Source organism: Hippopotamus amphibius, chromosome 5, assembly GCF_030028045.1.
Source record: "Hippopotamus amphibius kiboko isolate mHipAmp2 chromosome 5, mHipAmp2.hap2, whole genome shotgun sequence".
NCBI lineage: Eukaryota > Metazoa > Chordata > Mammalia > Artiodactyla > Hippopotamidae > Hippopotamus > Hippopotamus amphibius.
Genome location: NC_080190.1, coordinates 94181356 through 94195909, shown reverse-complemented (window position 1 = coordinate 94195909; position 14554 = coordinate 94181356). Strand labels below are relative to the sequence as shown.

At 44.3% G+C, this 14554-nt stretch overlaps 1 protein-coding gene and 1 non-coding gene across 4 annotated transcripts in view; one reads left to right on the top strand and one right to left on the bottom strand.

Annotated features, from left to right (window-relative positions):
• The window catches only part of PRKDC (protein kinase, DNA-activated, catalytic subunit), a 141565-nt gene that overhangs the window by 108058 nt on the left and 18953 nt on the right, over positions 1-14554 (top strand). For all 3 annotated transcript variants that reach the window (XM_057737521.1, XM_057737522.1, XM_057737523.1), the window contains exons 64-69: positions 1337-1475; positions 2306-2494; positions 3052-3276; positions 4111-4219; positions 5630-5741; positions 13190-13364. In XM_057737521.1, coding sequence (XP_057593504.1) covers positions 1337-1475; positions 2306-2494; positions 3052-3276; positions 4111-4219; positions 5630-5741; positions 13190-13364 — 949 coding nt within the window. The remainder of the gene's footprint in view (positions 1-1336; positions 1476-2305; positions 2495-3051; positions 3277-4110; positions 4220-5629; positions 5742-13189; positions 13365-14554) is intronic.
• On the bottom strand, positions 53-125 carry TRNAG-GCC (transfer RNA glycine (anticodon GCC)). The gene has a single exon. It is a non-coding gene; the product is annotated as a tRNA-Gly (tRNA).

The window sequence follows — 14554 nt, the reverse complement described above, 5'->3', positions numbered from 1 at the left end:
GTGATCTTTAGTTGTGTCACGAGAACTCTTAGTTGTGGCATGTGGGATCTAGTTCCCTGACCAGGGATCGAACCCGGGCCCCCTGCATTGGCAGTGCAGAGTCCTTGCCAGTGGACCACCAGGGAAGTCCCTCAAATGGATTATTGAAAATGTAATTTATTCTTTTCTTGATGTCACGTCATTTTTTTTTTAACTTAAAAAAAATATTTATTTGGCTGCGCCAGGTCTTAGTTGTGGCACGTGGGATCTTGAGCTGCAGTATGTGGGGTCCTAGTGCCCCAACCAGGGGTTGAACCTGAGCCCCCCGCACTTGGAGTGCAGAGTCTCAGCCACTGGACCACCAGGGAAGTCCCACATCACTGTTGCGACCATGGTAGAGGGTACCTGGTCCAGGGACTGGGGGCCAGAGTAGGGTGGGCTTGAGGCTGGTCTGTTTTCTGAATCCCTGGAAAATGCGTGTAGCTTCATCTGCTCTTGGATTCCTGGGCTGTGGGCTGTTTTCCCACCTCTGCCTCTGACTTGTTACCTTTAACCCCCACGGGCAGGGCAGGAAGAGAGCTGTAGCTATTAGATTTTTTTGTCTAAATTTGGAGTCAGCAGGCTCTGAAAGAGAGCCCATGGGGCTTTTTTGATGTAATAAACACATGAGATTTCATACCCAGGGAAGCACCAAACTCAGGAAGAGCAGGAGGAAAGTGGTCCTCAGCTCGGTGGTTAGGTGACTGCAGAGTTAGGAAGAGAGGATGTTTGTGTGGAGACTCAAATGATGGGAAGACGTCTCCAGGGAGAAGGGAACGAGCTCACTAAACACTTGGGACTATCTTAAAGGGGGAAGCTTGGCTGACGGGCAAGCAGATTTGTGTTGACATCAGAGATGAGTGTTCTAGCTCGTATTCAGGCTGTCAGTAGAACTGAGACGGCCCATGGAATGTGGAGTAAAACGTGGCATCTGTAGGACCAGGACTAATTTACCTTCGTTACAAATTTTATGGCTAGACAAGGATTCCAGGTAGGTTAGCACAGAGAAGAGCAGTGCTTCCGTGATGGGTACACCCAGAACAGACTCATTTACTGAGTCAGCTTTGCATTGTAAACCTATTATGTTTTCAGATTTTACTTTAAAAGCACTTGAGAATAATTTCTGCTTTCTGTATGGCTAAAGTAGTAAAACTTTATGGTGACTTCAAAATTTTTAAGATTCTATATATTTATACAAAGCAAGAATAATCTTTTAGTTAATATACTATGTGACATCTTGATTTAATATCATTTCATTAAACACTTTAAAAATATTGGGGCATTCATTGATTTAGACTTCTTTTGGTTTGTTTCACAGACTGTACAGGTCTATTGGAGAGTATGATGTCCTCCGAGGTATTTTCAGCAGTGAGATAGGCACGAAGCAGGTCACGCAGGACGCGCTGTTGGCGGAAGCGAGAAGTGATTATTCCGAAGCCGCACGGCTGTATAATGAGGTCAGTTGCTCTCTAGCAAGTATGCCCATTGCTGAAACACTTTTGTTCTCTGAGTGGAAAAATTGTTAGCTTTAGAATTTAGAGCTTCAGACATTCCAGCTTTATTCCTTAGATTTTACACAAAGATTAATACCAGCAAATGGTTTCATAATAACTAAATGTGAACTAATTATTGTTGCATCTCTTACTCTTTTTAAGAAAACATCATTGAATAAAAGAGAGAGCACTTTTTACCAAGTACTGTAAAATTGTAAGATGTTATTTCAATATCTGGTATTACTATGTCATTTCTATATGAGTAGGTTGTTTTCATTCAGGAAGTAAAAAATTTATAAAGAGGTAGGTAGGAGTTGGTTTGGGGAAGATGACTCTGAAGTTTAGTTTTGCACGTTTTGTGTTTGCATTGCCAGTGGCCCAGTGGTGTGAATGTGTAGCAGGTACGTGCGTGGAGTTCAGGTCTGTGGCCTGTGTGAGAGGTCCAGGTGGTGGAATCCTCTGCAATTTTCTGTAAATGTCCTATTTTCTAGATTTCATTCTAAGAACTTTTTAAGTAGTAAATAATCCACGTATTTACATCAAATTACAGGCCATTTGAAGTCTTCCGCTTATGAATTGGCTTCACTGTAAGCTTCCCAGAGAAGTGGTTCCCTCTTGGCTGGAGTCTTCAGTATTCGTTTGATTATTAGATTCCTCTCAAGTAACCTGTTTTCCCTTTTTTCGCTGCTTGTCGTAAATCTGGAAAAGGTTGTTCTTAGTATGAATGTTACACAACCTGCAATACAGATGTTTTCATTTGTATCATTTGCACCTTTGTAAAATGATGCTACCAGGCCCTCAATAAACCGGCATGGGAAGATGGCGAGCCTACGGAAGCCGAGAAGGACTTCTGGGAGCTCGCATCCCTCGACTGCTACAACCAGCTGGCAGAGTGGAAATCGCTGGCGTACTGCTCCATGGCCGGCACTGCCGGCGAGGGCGCCCCGGACCTCAGCAGGATGTGGAGTGAACCCTTCTACCAGGTGCGTGGACTCAGTTCTGAGGTCCCAGAAACAAATGTTTTAGATGGTCAGGTGTTCTCTTGTTAATGAAGTTTTTTCAAACTGTTCAAAAACAGGGTAGTGGTTGTGCAGCGTTAGGGTATTTACATAACGTGACACCCCCAAACTCACCGCGTGTAGTTAAACCTTTCAAAATAAGCAGATGCCTTTAAAAATGAATGTCAGCATCCCTCGTGTGACCACAGGGAGACATTTACTGTTGTGTCAGCACTGCATCGTGGCCTCCCTGGCCCTGCCCAGCACCCGAAGCACTGGGTTGCCACTGCCTGGCCTGTTCGCACTGCTGCCCCCAGCCGTGCCTGGAGGTCCCTCACCTTGTACCAAACGTCCAGTTGTCTTTCAGCCACAAGTAGTTCCCATTTTTTATAGAACGTGTTACTATGCATTTTGTGGTTATGAAATGAGCAATTTTAGATGAACCTGTTTTGAAAATTGTAGCCTTAGGTCTGAAACATTAGGCACCTTGACCTGTAAAATGACCTTAGAGATGCCGCAGTGACGCAGGTTCTGCTCCTCAGGAGACCTGCCTGCCATACATGATCCGCAGCAAGCTCAAGTCCCTGCTCCGCGGGGAGGGCGACCAGGTGCTGCTGACCTTCGTGGACGAGGCGGTGACCTCGGAGCTGCGGAAGGCCCTGCTCGAGCTCCGCTACAGCCAGGAGCTGAGTCTCCTCTACATCCTGCAAGACGACCTCGACAGGGCCAAGTATTACATCGACAATTGCATTCAAATGTTTATGCAGGTAATACGGATCTCCCTGCTGGGAACCTGCGGTTTCTGTGATGTTTTGTCGACGCTGGTAAACTCAAGGGTGAGAGTCACAGCAGCAGGTTCACTGGACAGACCACGACCGCGTGACACGCCCTCCCGCCCTGAGTGCCGGTTTCTCTGGTACCTCTGCACACTGGCCTTTGTCCTGGGGCCTGTCAGTCCCTCTCTCTGTTTTAGAAAGTTCCACGTTTTGTCTTCCCTTGGAGTTTCCTTTCACTCACTGTGGATGAGAGCAGGCCCCACCCCCAAGCGGCTGGGTGGGGAGGCGGTCGTGCAGGAGGATCGCGTGGCCCCGCCAGCCCCGCCGGCCCCACCAGCCCGGGCCCTGGGTCCTTCCTCTCATGTCGGCTTGTTCTGTTGTGAAAGCTGTGTTTTCCGTGGAGTCTGTAAACATTTGTCGTTGCCACATACAGATGTTCACTGTCTTTATTCTAGTGTTTAAATGTGTTCAAGGTTGAATAGTACACTTGAGGAAGTTTATTAAAGAAGAAAAATTGCCATCTGTTCTTGGCAAATTTACGTTATAGGATGTTGTGATTTTTAAGAATTGGTGGCAAGTAGAGGCAGTGGTACCCGATTGTATTGCTTTTATTGATTTTGTTGAACTGAAATGTGATTGAAAACCTAAATTTAAAAAAATTTAGACCATTTGTTAATTGCTCCTGTGACCTAATTATTAACTACTCTGAGACGTCCTATGTAACTGATGCATTTATAGGGTAGCTGCTATTTCATGTTGAGAACTGTGTTAAAATCTAATGCAGTAAACTGACTTGTAACCAAATGATAAATACCTTTTTTCCAGAATTATTCTAGTATTGATGTCCTTTTACACAGAAGTAGACTCACCAAATTGCAGTCTGTACAGACTTTCATAGAAATTCAGGAGTTCATCAGCTTTATTAGCAAACAAGGTAATTTTTCATTCATACCTACTTTTTTTTCTTTCATCATCATGGAAGACTTCTGACATCTGGTCTCTTTGCTTAGTGATAGTATACTTGTTTCTTAATGTATGGGTTAGAAACTGCCTTCAGTTTATTCTACAAATATATCTTTTGGGATTGTTGAAATAAGTGTTTAACATGGTCAAGTGCTATCCTGGGCACTGGAGAAGTTTCCAAGGAGTAGTGGTCTGACATGTGGTACCTGCAGAGGCAGAGGTGGGTCTAGGGCCCCACGAGGTACTGGGGTGACAGCACCTGGCAAGCAGGGCCCCGAGTTGGGTATGTTCAGGAGAGGGGGGCTCACAGAGAGCCAGCCTGACCCTGAGGTGTCGGAGCTCCTGTCCTGGGTGCCAGGTGGTGAGGTGAGGCGAGGCTGCAGGCCACAGAGCCTGGACCTCGAAGGCCTTTGTGCCGCCAACGAGTAGGTTTTATCCTAGTGCTGATGGGAGGCCACCCGGAGTCAGAGGTAATGTGTCTTAATTGTAAATCTGAATTTCAATTTTGTGCTTATAAAAATAATAATGATAGACTTTTCAGAGTACTAATAAAAATTGATGCTCAGAATTATCTGCCTGGCTGTTCTCTGTTTTAAGTTTGGAGAATGGTTTTTCAAGTGTGTATTATTAACGACGTATCATTCTAGGAGCTGTGTTTATCTCTTTTCTCCGTGTTACCTTGTGTTCGTAACAGCCCATGAGATGTAGATTCTTGCTCCTCATTTTACAGGGCATCAGAGGTTAAATAACTTGCCTGAGCTATTACATGAAGCATCCAGGTTTTGAGCTCAGGACTGTGACTTAAGCTGAAGGAAAACTAAAGCTTTAAATGTTAGCAGCGTGAGACTTAAGTTTCGTGAGGATTATCATGAATCCCTTTTCCGAAGCCCGTGAGGCCGGGTCCTTTGGGGGTTGTTATCACAAGCTGACCTTTTGTGCCTGCCGGGTCCGGGCAGTGGCCCAGCATCCAACAAGTGATGCATGTCCACCCGCCTAGTGGGTATTCCCATGAGTGGCATAAATAGACCTAAGTTGCCATGTGCTGCTTCAGGTCATATTTACAAACAGGAAAATTGGCTGCAACCCTGTGAAACACTTGTCAGTTTTCAGTGCTTTTTAGATTCTGGAATTGTGGTTGGAGGATTGTGGACCTGTGCTAAATGTAAAACTTGTGTATGTTTATGCCTTCATCTTCCCTCTATGGCCTGAAGAAATTGAGTTTTAATGTCAAAATATATTATATGTGGTAACTTTTGCTCCTGTTGTGAAAGATCTTTTAGACAAGACCTTTTCATCTGGAGAAGAAATTTGGCAGCCACGCTTTGTAAGGCAGTCTGGTCATTGAGCCGTGTACATAGTCACACTCTGATGTTATTTTTAGGTAATTTATCATCTCAAGTTCCCCTTAAGAGGCTTCTAAAAACCTGGACAAATAGATATCCGGATGCTAAAATGGACCCAATGAACGTCTGGGATGATATCATCACGAATCGGTGAGACGTGATCCTTTCGAGTTGAATATGGGTTCTTTTCTGTAATTGCCATAATAGTTTTTTTACCAAACTGTGGTTTAGAAAAATGTGGGATCTGAGCCTCGTGAGCCAATTTCCACCGAGGTTTTTCCGACAATACTCTTTATCCCCTGGTCCTTCCTGTGCTGGGCAGCTGGCTGTGGACATGCTTTGGTGAGAGAAGAAGGGGGCAGCCCCTGTGCTCCCGTCTCAGGGCTGAATGTGAGGGAGTGATGTGGTGGCAGAGAAGATACTACTTAGTAATTTCTTATTACTCTGTTATTATAACTTGGATTTTTAACACTCCCACCTCCTACCTCCCAGCTCTGTTACCTGCTGTATTCATCACTTCCCCAGGTCAGAGTCCTTTCCTCATTTGCAGCAGCCCTGAGTAACCCATAGGCAGGTGTTAATGGTGATGTCGGAGGAGAGGTAGTAGAGCTGAGAGGTGGTGAGTTACTTTATGCAAAAATACACAGTTAGTAGGGTGGAAGGACTGTGACCCCACCAGTTGCGCTCTTGCCATTGAACCGTTTCCTCTGGTATGACAGCTTTTTAAAAATTTACTTTATATACTTTTTATTTTGAGACAAGTTCTTATCTATAAAAAAGGTTATAACAAAAGTGGAATTCTCCTATGTACCTTTTATCCAGGTACACTTTTTTTTTTTTTTAACATTTTTAATGTTGCTGCATTAGCTTTTTTTCTTTTCTTTCTCTCCACATACATATATTTATTTTCAGAACCATTTTGAAGGTAAGTTGCGTACATCTGTTTCTTTACCTCTTTATCAGTGTACCTTTTCTAGGAAAAAAAGTATATTAGAACCATAGTACAGTAGCAACCTCTCTGTTTTCGTTTGAATCTACAGCCTCAATTTCAGTTTTGTCAATTGTCCAATTGATGTCCTTTAAAGCATTTTGTCTTTTAAGACAGGATCCGGTGCAGAGTCACATACGCATTTCATTGATAAGTCTTTTTGGTCTCCTTTAATCTGGTGGGACAGTTCCTCAGCCGTCTCTCATGACACTGACACTTGGGAGGAATTTTCCTCAGTTTGGGTTTGTCTGTGTATTCTCATGAGTATCTTCGGATAAAATACCCATAGCCAGATTTCCACTTAAGTGGGGTATTTATCCTGCGGCATCACATTTGGAAGCACAGAGTGTCCACCTGCCTTTTATTGGTGGTAGCAGTGTTGATTGCCCGGGTAAAACAATGTCTGGTCTTGTGTGCAAGGCCTGTTTTTCCTTCTGCAGCTGACAAGCAATGTGGGAGATGCTTTGAGACAGGTCCGTCGCCTGCTTCTGATGAGCCTCGCTCCTCTGTGCTCTGTGTCTGTGGGCGACCCTTAGCCCAGGCCAGCCGTGCCCGTGACGGTCACCAAGTGGTGCTGCTCTAACTGCATCGGCATGCTCACGCTCGTCTCATCTTATCAGGAAGTCCCTCCCTTCCCCCCATCTATTCGTTTACTCGTTTATTGAAATTTTAATTATTCGTATAGTCATGGATTCTAAGTTTATTTAATGGAATATAATCCATTACTGTTCTTATTTATTTCGTGTTCAAATAGTCTCAGAGTTGGCTCGTGGGAGACCCTCCAGGCTGATATCCCAGGCTGATCTTGCAGAACTATCCTCTTATGTTTCCTTCTAGAAATGTTGTAGTTTTAGTGCTTACGTTTAGGTCTCTGATTCGGTGGGAGATAGTTCTTGTAGGTGGTGTGAAGTGAGGATAGGTGTTCACTTTTTCCACGTGGGTATCTGGTTGTCTGGTCCCATTTGTTCGAGAATAGTACTTTGTATCATCGAATTGCCTGGCACGTTTATGAGAATCTGTGGCCGTTATGTCTGTGGGTCTGTTTTTGAAAGCTCTGTTCTGTGCCTTGATTTCTATGTGTCTTCTTTTTTTTTTTTTTTTTATAAATTTATTTTATTGGCTGTGTTGGGTCTTTTTTGCTGTGCGCGGGCTTTCTTTTTAGTTGCAGTGAGCGGGGGCTCCTCATTGCCGTGGCTTCTCTTGTTGTGGAGCACAGGCTCTAGGCACGTGGGCTTCAGTAGTTGCAGCACATGGGCTCAGTAGTTGTGGCTCACGAGCTCTAAAGTGCAGGCTCAGTAGTTGTGGTGCATGGGCTTAGTTGCTCTGCAGCATGTGGAATCTTCCTGGTGCAGGGATCAAACCCGTGTCCCCTGAATTGGCAGGCAGATTCTCAACCACTGCGCCACCTAGGAAGCCCCTATGTGTGTCTTCTTATAATATCAAACTGCCTTCATTACTGACGCTTTGTAGTCATCCTTGAGTCAGATAGGGTGAGTTCTCCAACTTGTTTTCTTTATGAAAACTGCTTTATTTTAGGTTACTTACACTTGTATGTACATTTTAGAATCTGCTTATCAATTTATACCAAAAAAAGAAAAAGAAAAACAGAGTTAGACTGGGATTTTGTTGACTATAAATCAACTTTGGAAATCACTGTCTTAACAGAGTCGAGTTCTCCAGTTCACTAATGTGCTATGTCTCTCTGTTTGTTTAGGTCCTCTTTAATTTCAAAGAGCTGTAATTTTTCAGTCTGGGAAAAATTGTCTTTTGTTAGATTTGCTCTTAAGTATGTGTTGTTTTTTTCAGCTCTGTTGTAAATGGAGGGTTTTTTTCATTGTATTTTCCCATTATTTGCTGCTCATATACTGATTTTCTGAAAGTTTTATTATGATGTTGAATTTCATGAAATGTTTTTTCTGTATCTGCTTAATTGATCATGTTGTTTTCCTCTTTTATTGTGTATGTGTCTGCTAGGTCCATTTTGCATATAGTATTGTTCAAATCTGTTGTTCCCTTATTGGTTTTCTGTCTGGATGGTCTGTCCGTTGTTGACGGTGGGGTCTTAAGCCCTCAGCTATTATTGTGTTGCTGTTTATTTTTCCTTTTAGTTCTATTAGTATCTGCTTTATATCTTCAGGCCCTTCATTGTTGGGTATGTAAATGTTTACAATCATTACATGTTTTTGAGAGATTGCCACTTGGCCCCTTTATCACCATGTAATGACCTTCCTTGTATCGTTTTACCATTGTTAGCGTAAGATCCATTTTGTCTGATGTGGTATAGCTACCCCTGCTTTTTTTAGGTTACCATTTGCTTGAAATATCTCTCCCTCCCTTGGCTCTGTCAGGGTCATTGGAGCGAAAGTGAGTGTATTGAGGGCAGCATAGCATTGGATCTTTCTTTTTCTGGCCACGCCTTGTTGCTTGTGGGGTCTTTGTTCCCCACCCAGGGACTGAACCTGGGCTGCAGCAGTGAAAGTGCCCAGTCCTAACCACTGGACTGGGAGGCGACTCTCTGGATCTTGCTTTTTAAATCCATTCAGCCGTTCTGTCTTGCGCTTGGAGAATCTAGCCCATGTGCATTTGAAGTAATTACCTATAGCTAAGGCTTACAGTTGCCGTTTTGTTAATTGTTCTCTGACAGTTTTGTGGGTTCATCACCCCTATTGCTTGTCCTGGTCTCTTCCTGTGTGACTTGGTGGCTTTTTGTTGGGTTGGCTTTCACTTCTGTGTCATGACCTTTTGTGTAGCCGCCACAGGCTTTCCCTTGGTGCTTACTGTAGGGCTTACAAAGACTGTCTGGTGACACCTGGCTTTAAGCTGATAACAGCTGTGATACGTTGTTAAACTTTATGCTTTTGTGTCCTCATGCCTCTTACATTCCATGTTACTGATGTTACAATTTACATATTTTATGTCATGTATTCAGTATTAGATTATTGACGTTACGGTTATATATTTTTTTTAATTTTTATTATATATGTATTGGCTGCATTGGGCCTTTGTTGCTGTGCATGGGCTTTTGCTAGTTGGCAGCAAGTGGGGGCTACTCTTCGTTGTGGTGTGTGGGCTCCTCATTGAAGTGGCTTCTCTTGTTGCGAAGCACGGGCTCCAGGCATGTGGGCTTCAGTAGCTGTGGCACATAGGCTCAATAGTTGTGGCTTGCAGGCTCTAGAGCACAGGCTCATTGGTTAGGGCACATGGGCTTAGTTACTCCGCGGCATGTGGGATCTTCCCAGACCAGGGCTTGAACCCGTGTCCCCTGCATTGGCAGGCGGATTCTTAACCACCACGCCACTAGGGAAGCCCAGTTATGGTTATATTTAATACATTTTTTTAAAAGTTTTAAACTAGAGTTGTCAGTGAATCACACACCACTACTACTTTATTAGAGAGCTGGACTTTGATTCTGTATTTCCCATTACCAGTGAGTTATATACTAACTTCATGTGTTTCTGTGATGTTAATTAGCATCATATTTCTGCTTGAAGAACACCCTTTAGCTTTCTTATAAGGCAGGCAAGTCTGGTAATGGATGCCCTCAGCTTTTGTTTATCTCGTCTTCATTTCTGAAGGACAGCTTTGCCAGGTGTCGCGTTCTTAGCGGACAGTTTTTTTCTTTCACAGTTTTGAATGTATCATCCCATTCTGTCCTGAAAAGTTTCTTTTGAGGACTTCATCTGCAGTCTTATTGGGTGTGGGAGGGAGGGTTCCCTTGGTGCAACGTCTCACTTTTCTCTTGGGGCTTTCAGAAGGCTTGTCTTGGACTTTAGACACTTGTGTTGCCATGTGTCCTAGTGTAGCCCTGTTTGGATTCAACCTACTTGGGGTCTTTTGCGCCTTAAGGATCTGGGTGTCTGCTTCTCTCCTCAAGTTTGGGAAGTTTTCAGCCATTATTGCTTTAAATGTACTTTGTCTTTTTCTCTCTCTTCTGGAGCTTTGTGAGTTTCCTTTGGTGGCATCACAGCTAAGTTTTCATGGTCCTTGATTCCTTACGTTGGCATCTACACATCTGAGTAAATGGTCTTATCCAGACTTTGCAGAGACAGTCTTTCACCAGTCAGCTCAGCCTGGAGTTCTGGATGTGTCCACTGGTAGCTGCCTTGGGCAGGTGGGACCTGCTGTTGGGGTGTATTTTGCGGTGAAGCTGCTGCCTGGGCTGTGAGCTTGGGGTTCTGGGTGCTGCTGGCTGAGTATATCTAGGTAGGACTGGGGTTGCCCCAGCACAGCTGTAGGATGGCCCTTTGTTGCTGGGGTTCTCTGGTCAGCCTTCCTAGTTGGTCAGGACTGGGTACTGTGCTCAGCAGCAGGTAGGGTACTGCCTGGGGGATGGGGGTGGGTGGCAAAGCTGGCCCCAAGCCAGCAGAACTCACTGTATGGGGACCCAGGTCAGGCGGGACTGCACACCGAAGCCCCCAGCCAGACAGGCCACGGGTTTGCCTCTGCAGATAGGAGGGAAGAGGCTGCAGCACCACTGTGCGCTGGGTGTGGGCGTGAGCCCGTGTGCTAGGTGAGGCCCCTGGTTAGGGAGGCCGACAGCCGTCAGCAAGTTAGGGTCTCTGCCTGCCCGCGAGTGCACGGCCACCATGAGGGCCCTGTGGCTGGCAACACTTGTTTGGGAACCAAATGAAGCAGCACCGTGAGCCAAGCTCTCTGGCCTGGGTCCACAGTCCTGTTCTGTCCACAGGCAGGACCGCCAGCCGGGCTCTCTGCTCACCTGCTGCTGTGAGCCAGGGTCACAGGGTGGGCTGCGCAGGTACCCCGAGCTCTGGCTGGGTTTCCCAGTCAGGTGGGGGGGCTGTGACTTAGCTTCCCTGCCCAGGCAGAGGACAGAACACACCCCGAGGCCAGCACGGCTTGTGGTTTGGGTCCTGAATCAGGCAGACCCGTGCTCTGCCCAGCTCCCTGTCAGACCGGGCTGCCGTCTCGGCTCCAGTGCGCGAGGTGCTGTTGGGAGCCGCGCCCGCTTTTCCGTCGTAGTCTGAGCCCCGTGACCCCTGGGAGGTGAGACCCACAACCCTGGGAGGCTCAGGGGCCCTCGCCGGGGTCCCTGTGCAGCTGCTCCTCCCACCCTTCCAGTGGGGTCCCTCCAGTCACTGGGGTACAGGCCTGTTTACGCCTCACCCCCATGTTCTGGGATTTTCCCAGTGGTGCCTTGTCCACAAATGGTGGTGGTTGGTTTTCCTGTGAGGGGCACTGAGGTCAAGAACCACCCGTGTCACCATCGGGGTGGCATCACTTGGCTTGGCTGTGTTTGTAATGTAATACGTTGCTTTTGATTATGAAACTTGTGTTTTGAAGGTAAACCTGTGAGGCTGTCATGATCTCTTTTCCGTATTCTTGGTTTGCTAACAATATTTTAAGAATTTTTGCTGGCTGTATTCAAGTGGGAATTCAAGTCTATTTTGTCTTTATTGTAATGTCTTTGTTAGGTTTGATGTTAAGGTGATGCTGGCCTCATGAAATGAGTTGGGACGTGTACCCTTTGGTCTTTTTTGGAAAAAGGTTTGTGTAAGATACTTCTCATTTCTTACTTGAATATTTGATACAGTTCGTCAGTGAAACTATACAGACCTGGAGTTTCCCTTTGGGGAAGATTCTTGATAATACGTGTAATTTCTTCAACATAGGACTGTTTAAATTTTCTACTTCTTTTCATGTCAGTTTTGTTAAATTGTGTTTTTCTGTTTTATGTCAAATTGTTGTCATAAAGTTGTTCGTACTATGCTTGTGTCTTTGTTATTTGTGGTCTCTGAGTGGGAGCCCTTTTTCAGTCCTAACATTGGTGATTCCTGTTGCCTTTGCTTCCTCATCAGTTGTCAGTTTTAGAGGTTTGTCAATTCTGTTGATTTTCTCAAAGGATCAGCTTTGCTGATTTCATTATTGATCTGTTTTCTCTTTCATGTATTTCCGGTCTCATCTTTAGTATTTTCTTCTTTCTACTTACTTTAGGCTTACTTTTCTCTTCCTTTTTCAGTTTCTTAAGGTGGAAACTTTGATCATTGATTTTATACTTTCTCCCCCCAATACAGACATTTAAAGTTATACACGTTCCTCTAAGCACTGCTTCGGCTGCATACTGGAAACTTTAGTATGTTGCTTTTATATTATCATGTAGTTCAAAATATTTTCTAATTCTTATGTGATTTCTTTTTTGACCCATGAAATAGTTAGAAATGAGTTTTCTCCCTTTGTATTATCATACAGCCGCTGATCTCAGTGGTTGTAGCCTGTCTGTTGCTTGACACTGTCCACCTGTGTGAGGAGGATCTTAGATGTGGAGACAGGAGAAAAATGGTTCTGACCCAACATAGGGTGTGCTGTCCATTTGTTAAGAGAGCAGGTTGTGAGCGTAAATACTTTGTGGAGGTGAAAGCAGTAGATGGTATTTGGGAAGTTTGGTTGAAATATCCTCGGTGATCTTCCAAGAGCTGGTTAATTAAAATGGAGATTGAGTCCAATTCTGAGAGTGTACATTTATAGTCTAAAAAATGAGGAAAATTTTAACAACATAGAATTTCTGTCTGAATGCTGTGCAGTAGCTTCCTGAATGTCCGAGATGTCTTTCACGAGTCTGGCGTTAATTCTTATTTTTCTTTGTTTCATGTAGATGTTTCTTTCTCAGCAAAATAGAGGAGAAGCTCACTCTGCTCCCAGACGGTGGTGGTGTGAGTGAGGGCGAGGATGGGATGGATGTCCAGGCTCAGGAGGAAGACGCTCAGCTTCTGATCTCGAGCTGCAAGTTCTCCATGAGGCTGGAGATGGTCGAGAGTGCGCGGAAGCAGGTGGGCACTCCTGGGTCACAGACTGTCCAAAATTGGCATTTTTTAAATTCAGCTTTTGTTTAAAATCTGAAGCTTAGGGATATTGAGTAGTTGGTATTTTTTTTCTTTATAAGGAAGTACATTTGCAGAAACACATAAGATTTCCCAGAAAGCTTCAAAAGTTTATTATACACTTGTTAATCATTTCAAAATGATTATTTTCTGCTTTACTTATAATGAAAATAAACCTAATATCAGGTTTTCTCTTGTTTAACAAAATGAATGCTGACCAGTTAGTTACCAATTGTATTTAGGTTTAGTTTGTGAAAATCTATCACTTGATAATAAGATCCTTTCTTGATACAAGTGTGCTTTGCTTAAAAGTTGCATATAAACATTTTAACTGTATTAAATTGTATTTTTCATGTAATTAAATCATATTTGAATATAGTAGGGGAGCTTGCTGTTTTAAGGACCCTATATTGATCACTATTATAAAGCAAAGAATGTTGTTCTAGTAGAAATAATATTTCTGTTTTGTGGGTTTAACTGCTGCTCGTTTTTCTTTGAGATGGGTGTTGTATCAGGAATTTTTATCTTTCCAATAACAGAAAGCCCAACCCAGAGCAGCCTAAGTGAGTAAAGGAACTAAGCGTATGAGTTCCCTACATTGACTTCTAGGGGAGCTGGCTTTCAGTTACCCTCACATCCCCCACCAAGGATCTGCTTCCTCCCCTGGTCTCTTCCCCACATGGTTCTTGCCCTTGGTTTCTGCTTCGTGACTCTGGCAGCGAGGAAGGCACAGTCTGATGTCAGTGTCCTTGAAGCTCAGCCGAGAATTAGATGTAAAAGACATCCCAAAACAACCAACTAAATAAGAAGTAGAGAAATTGTACATTAAACCTAAAAACTTCTGTGCCTCAAATGACACACTCAAGAAAGCGAAGAGACAGCCCATATGATGGGAGGAAATACTTGGGGACGACAGATCTGGGGAGGGTCCACACCCGGATATGCAAATAGCTCTTTACAGCCAGACAGCAGAAAGTCACACAGCCTGGCGAAAAACGGGAAAGCATCTGAGTAGACATTTCTCACTTGAGAAGACTCAGGGAACTTCACTGGAGGTGCAGTGGTTAGGACTCCACACTTCCATTGCAGGGGACGTGGGTTCAATCCCTGGTCGGGGAACTAAGATCCTGTGTGCTGCT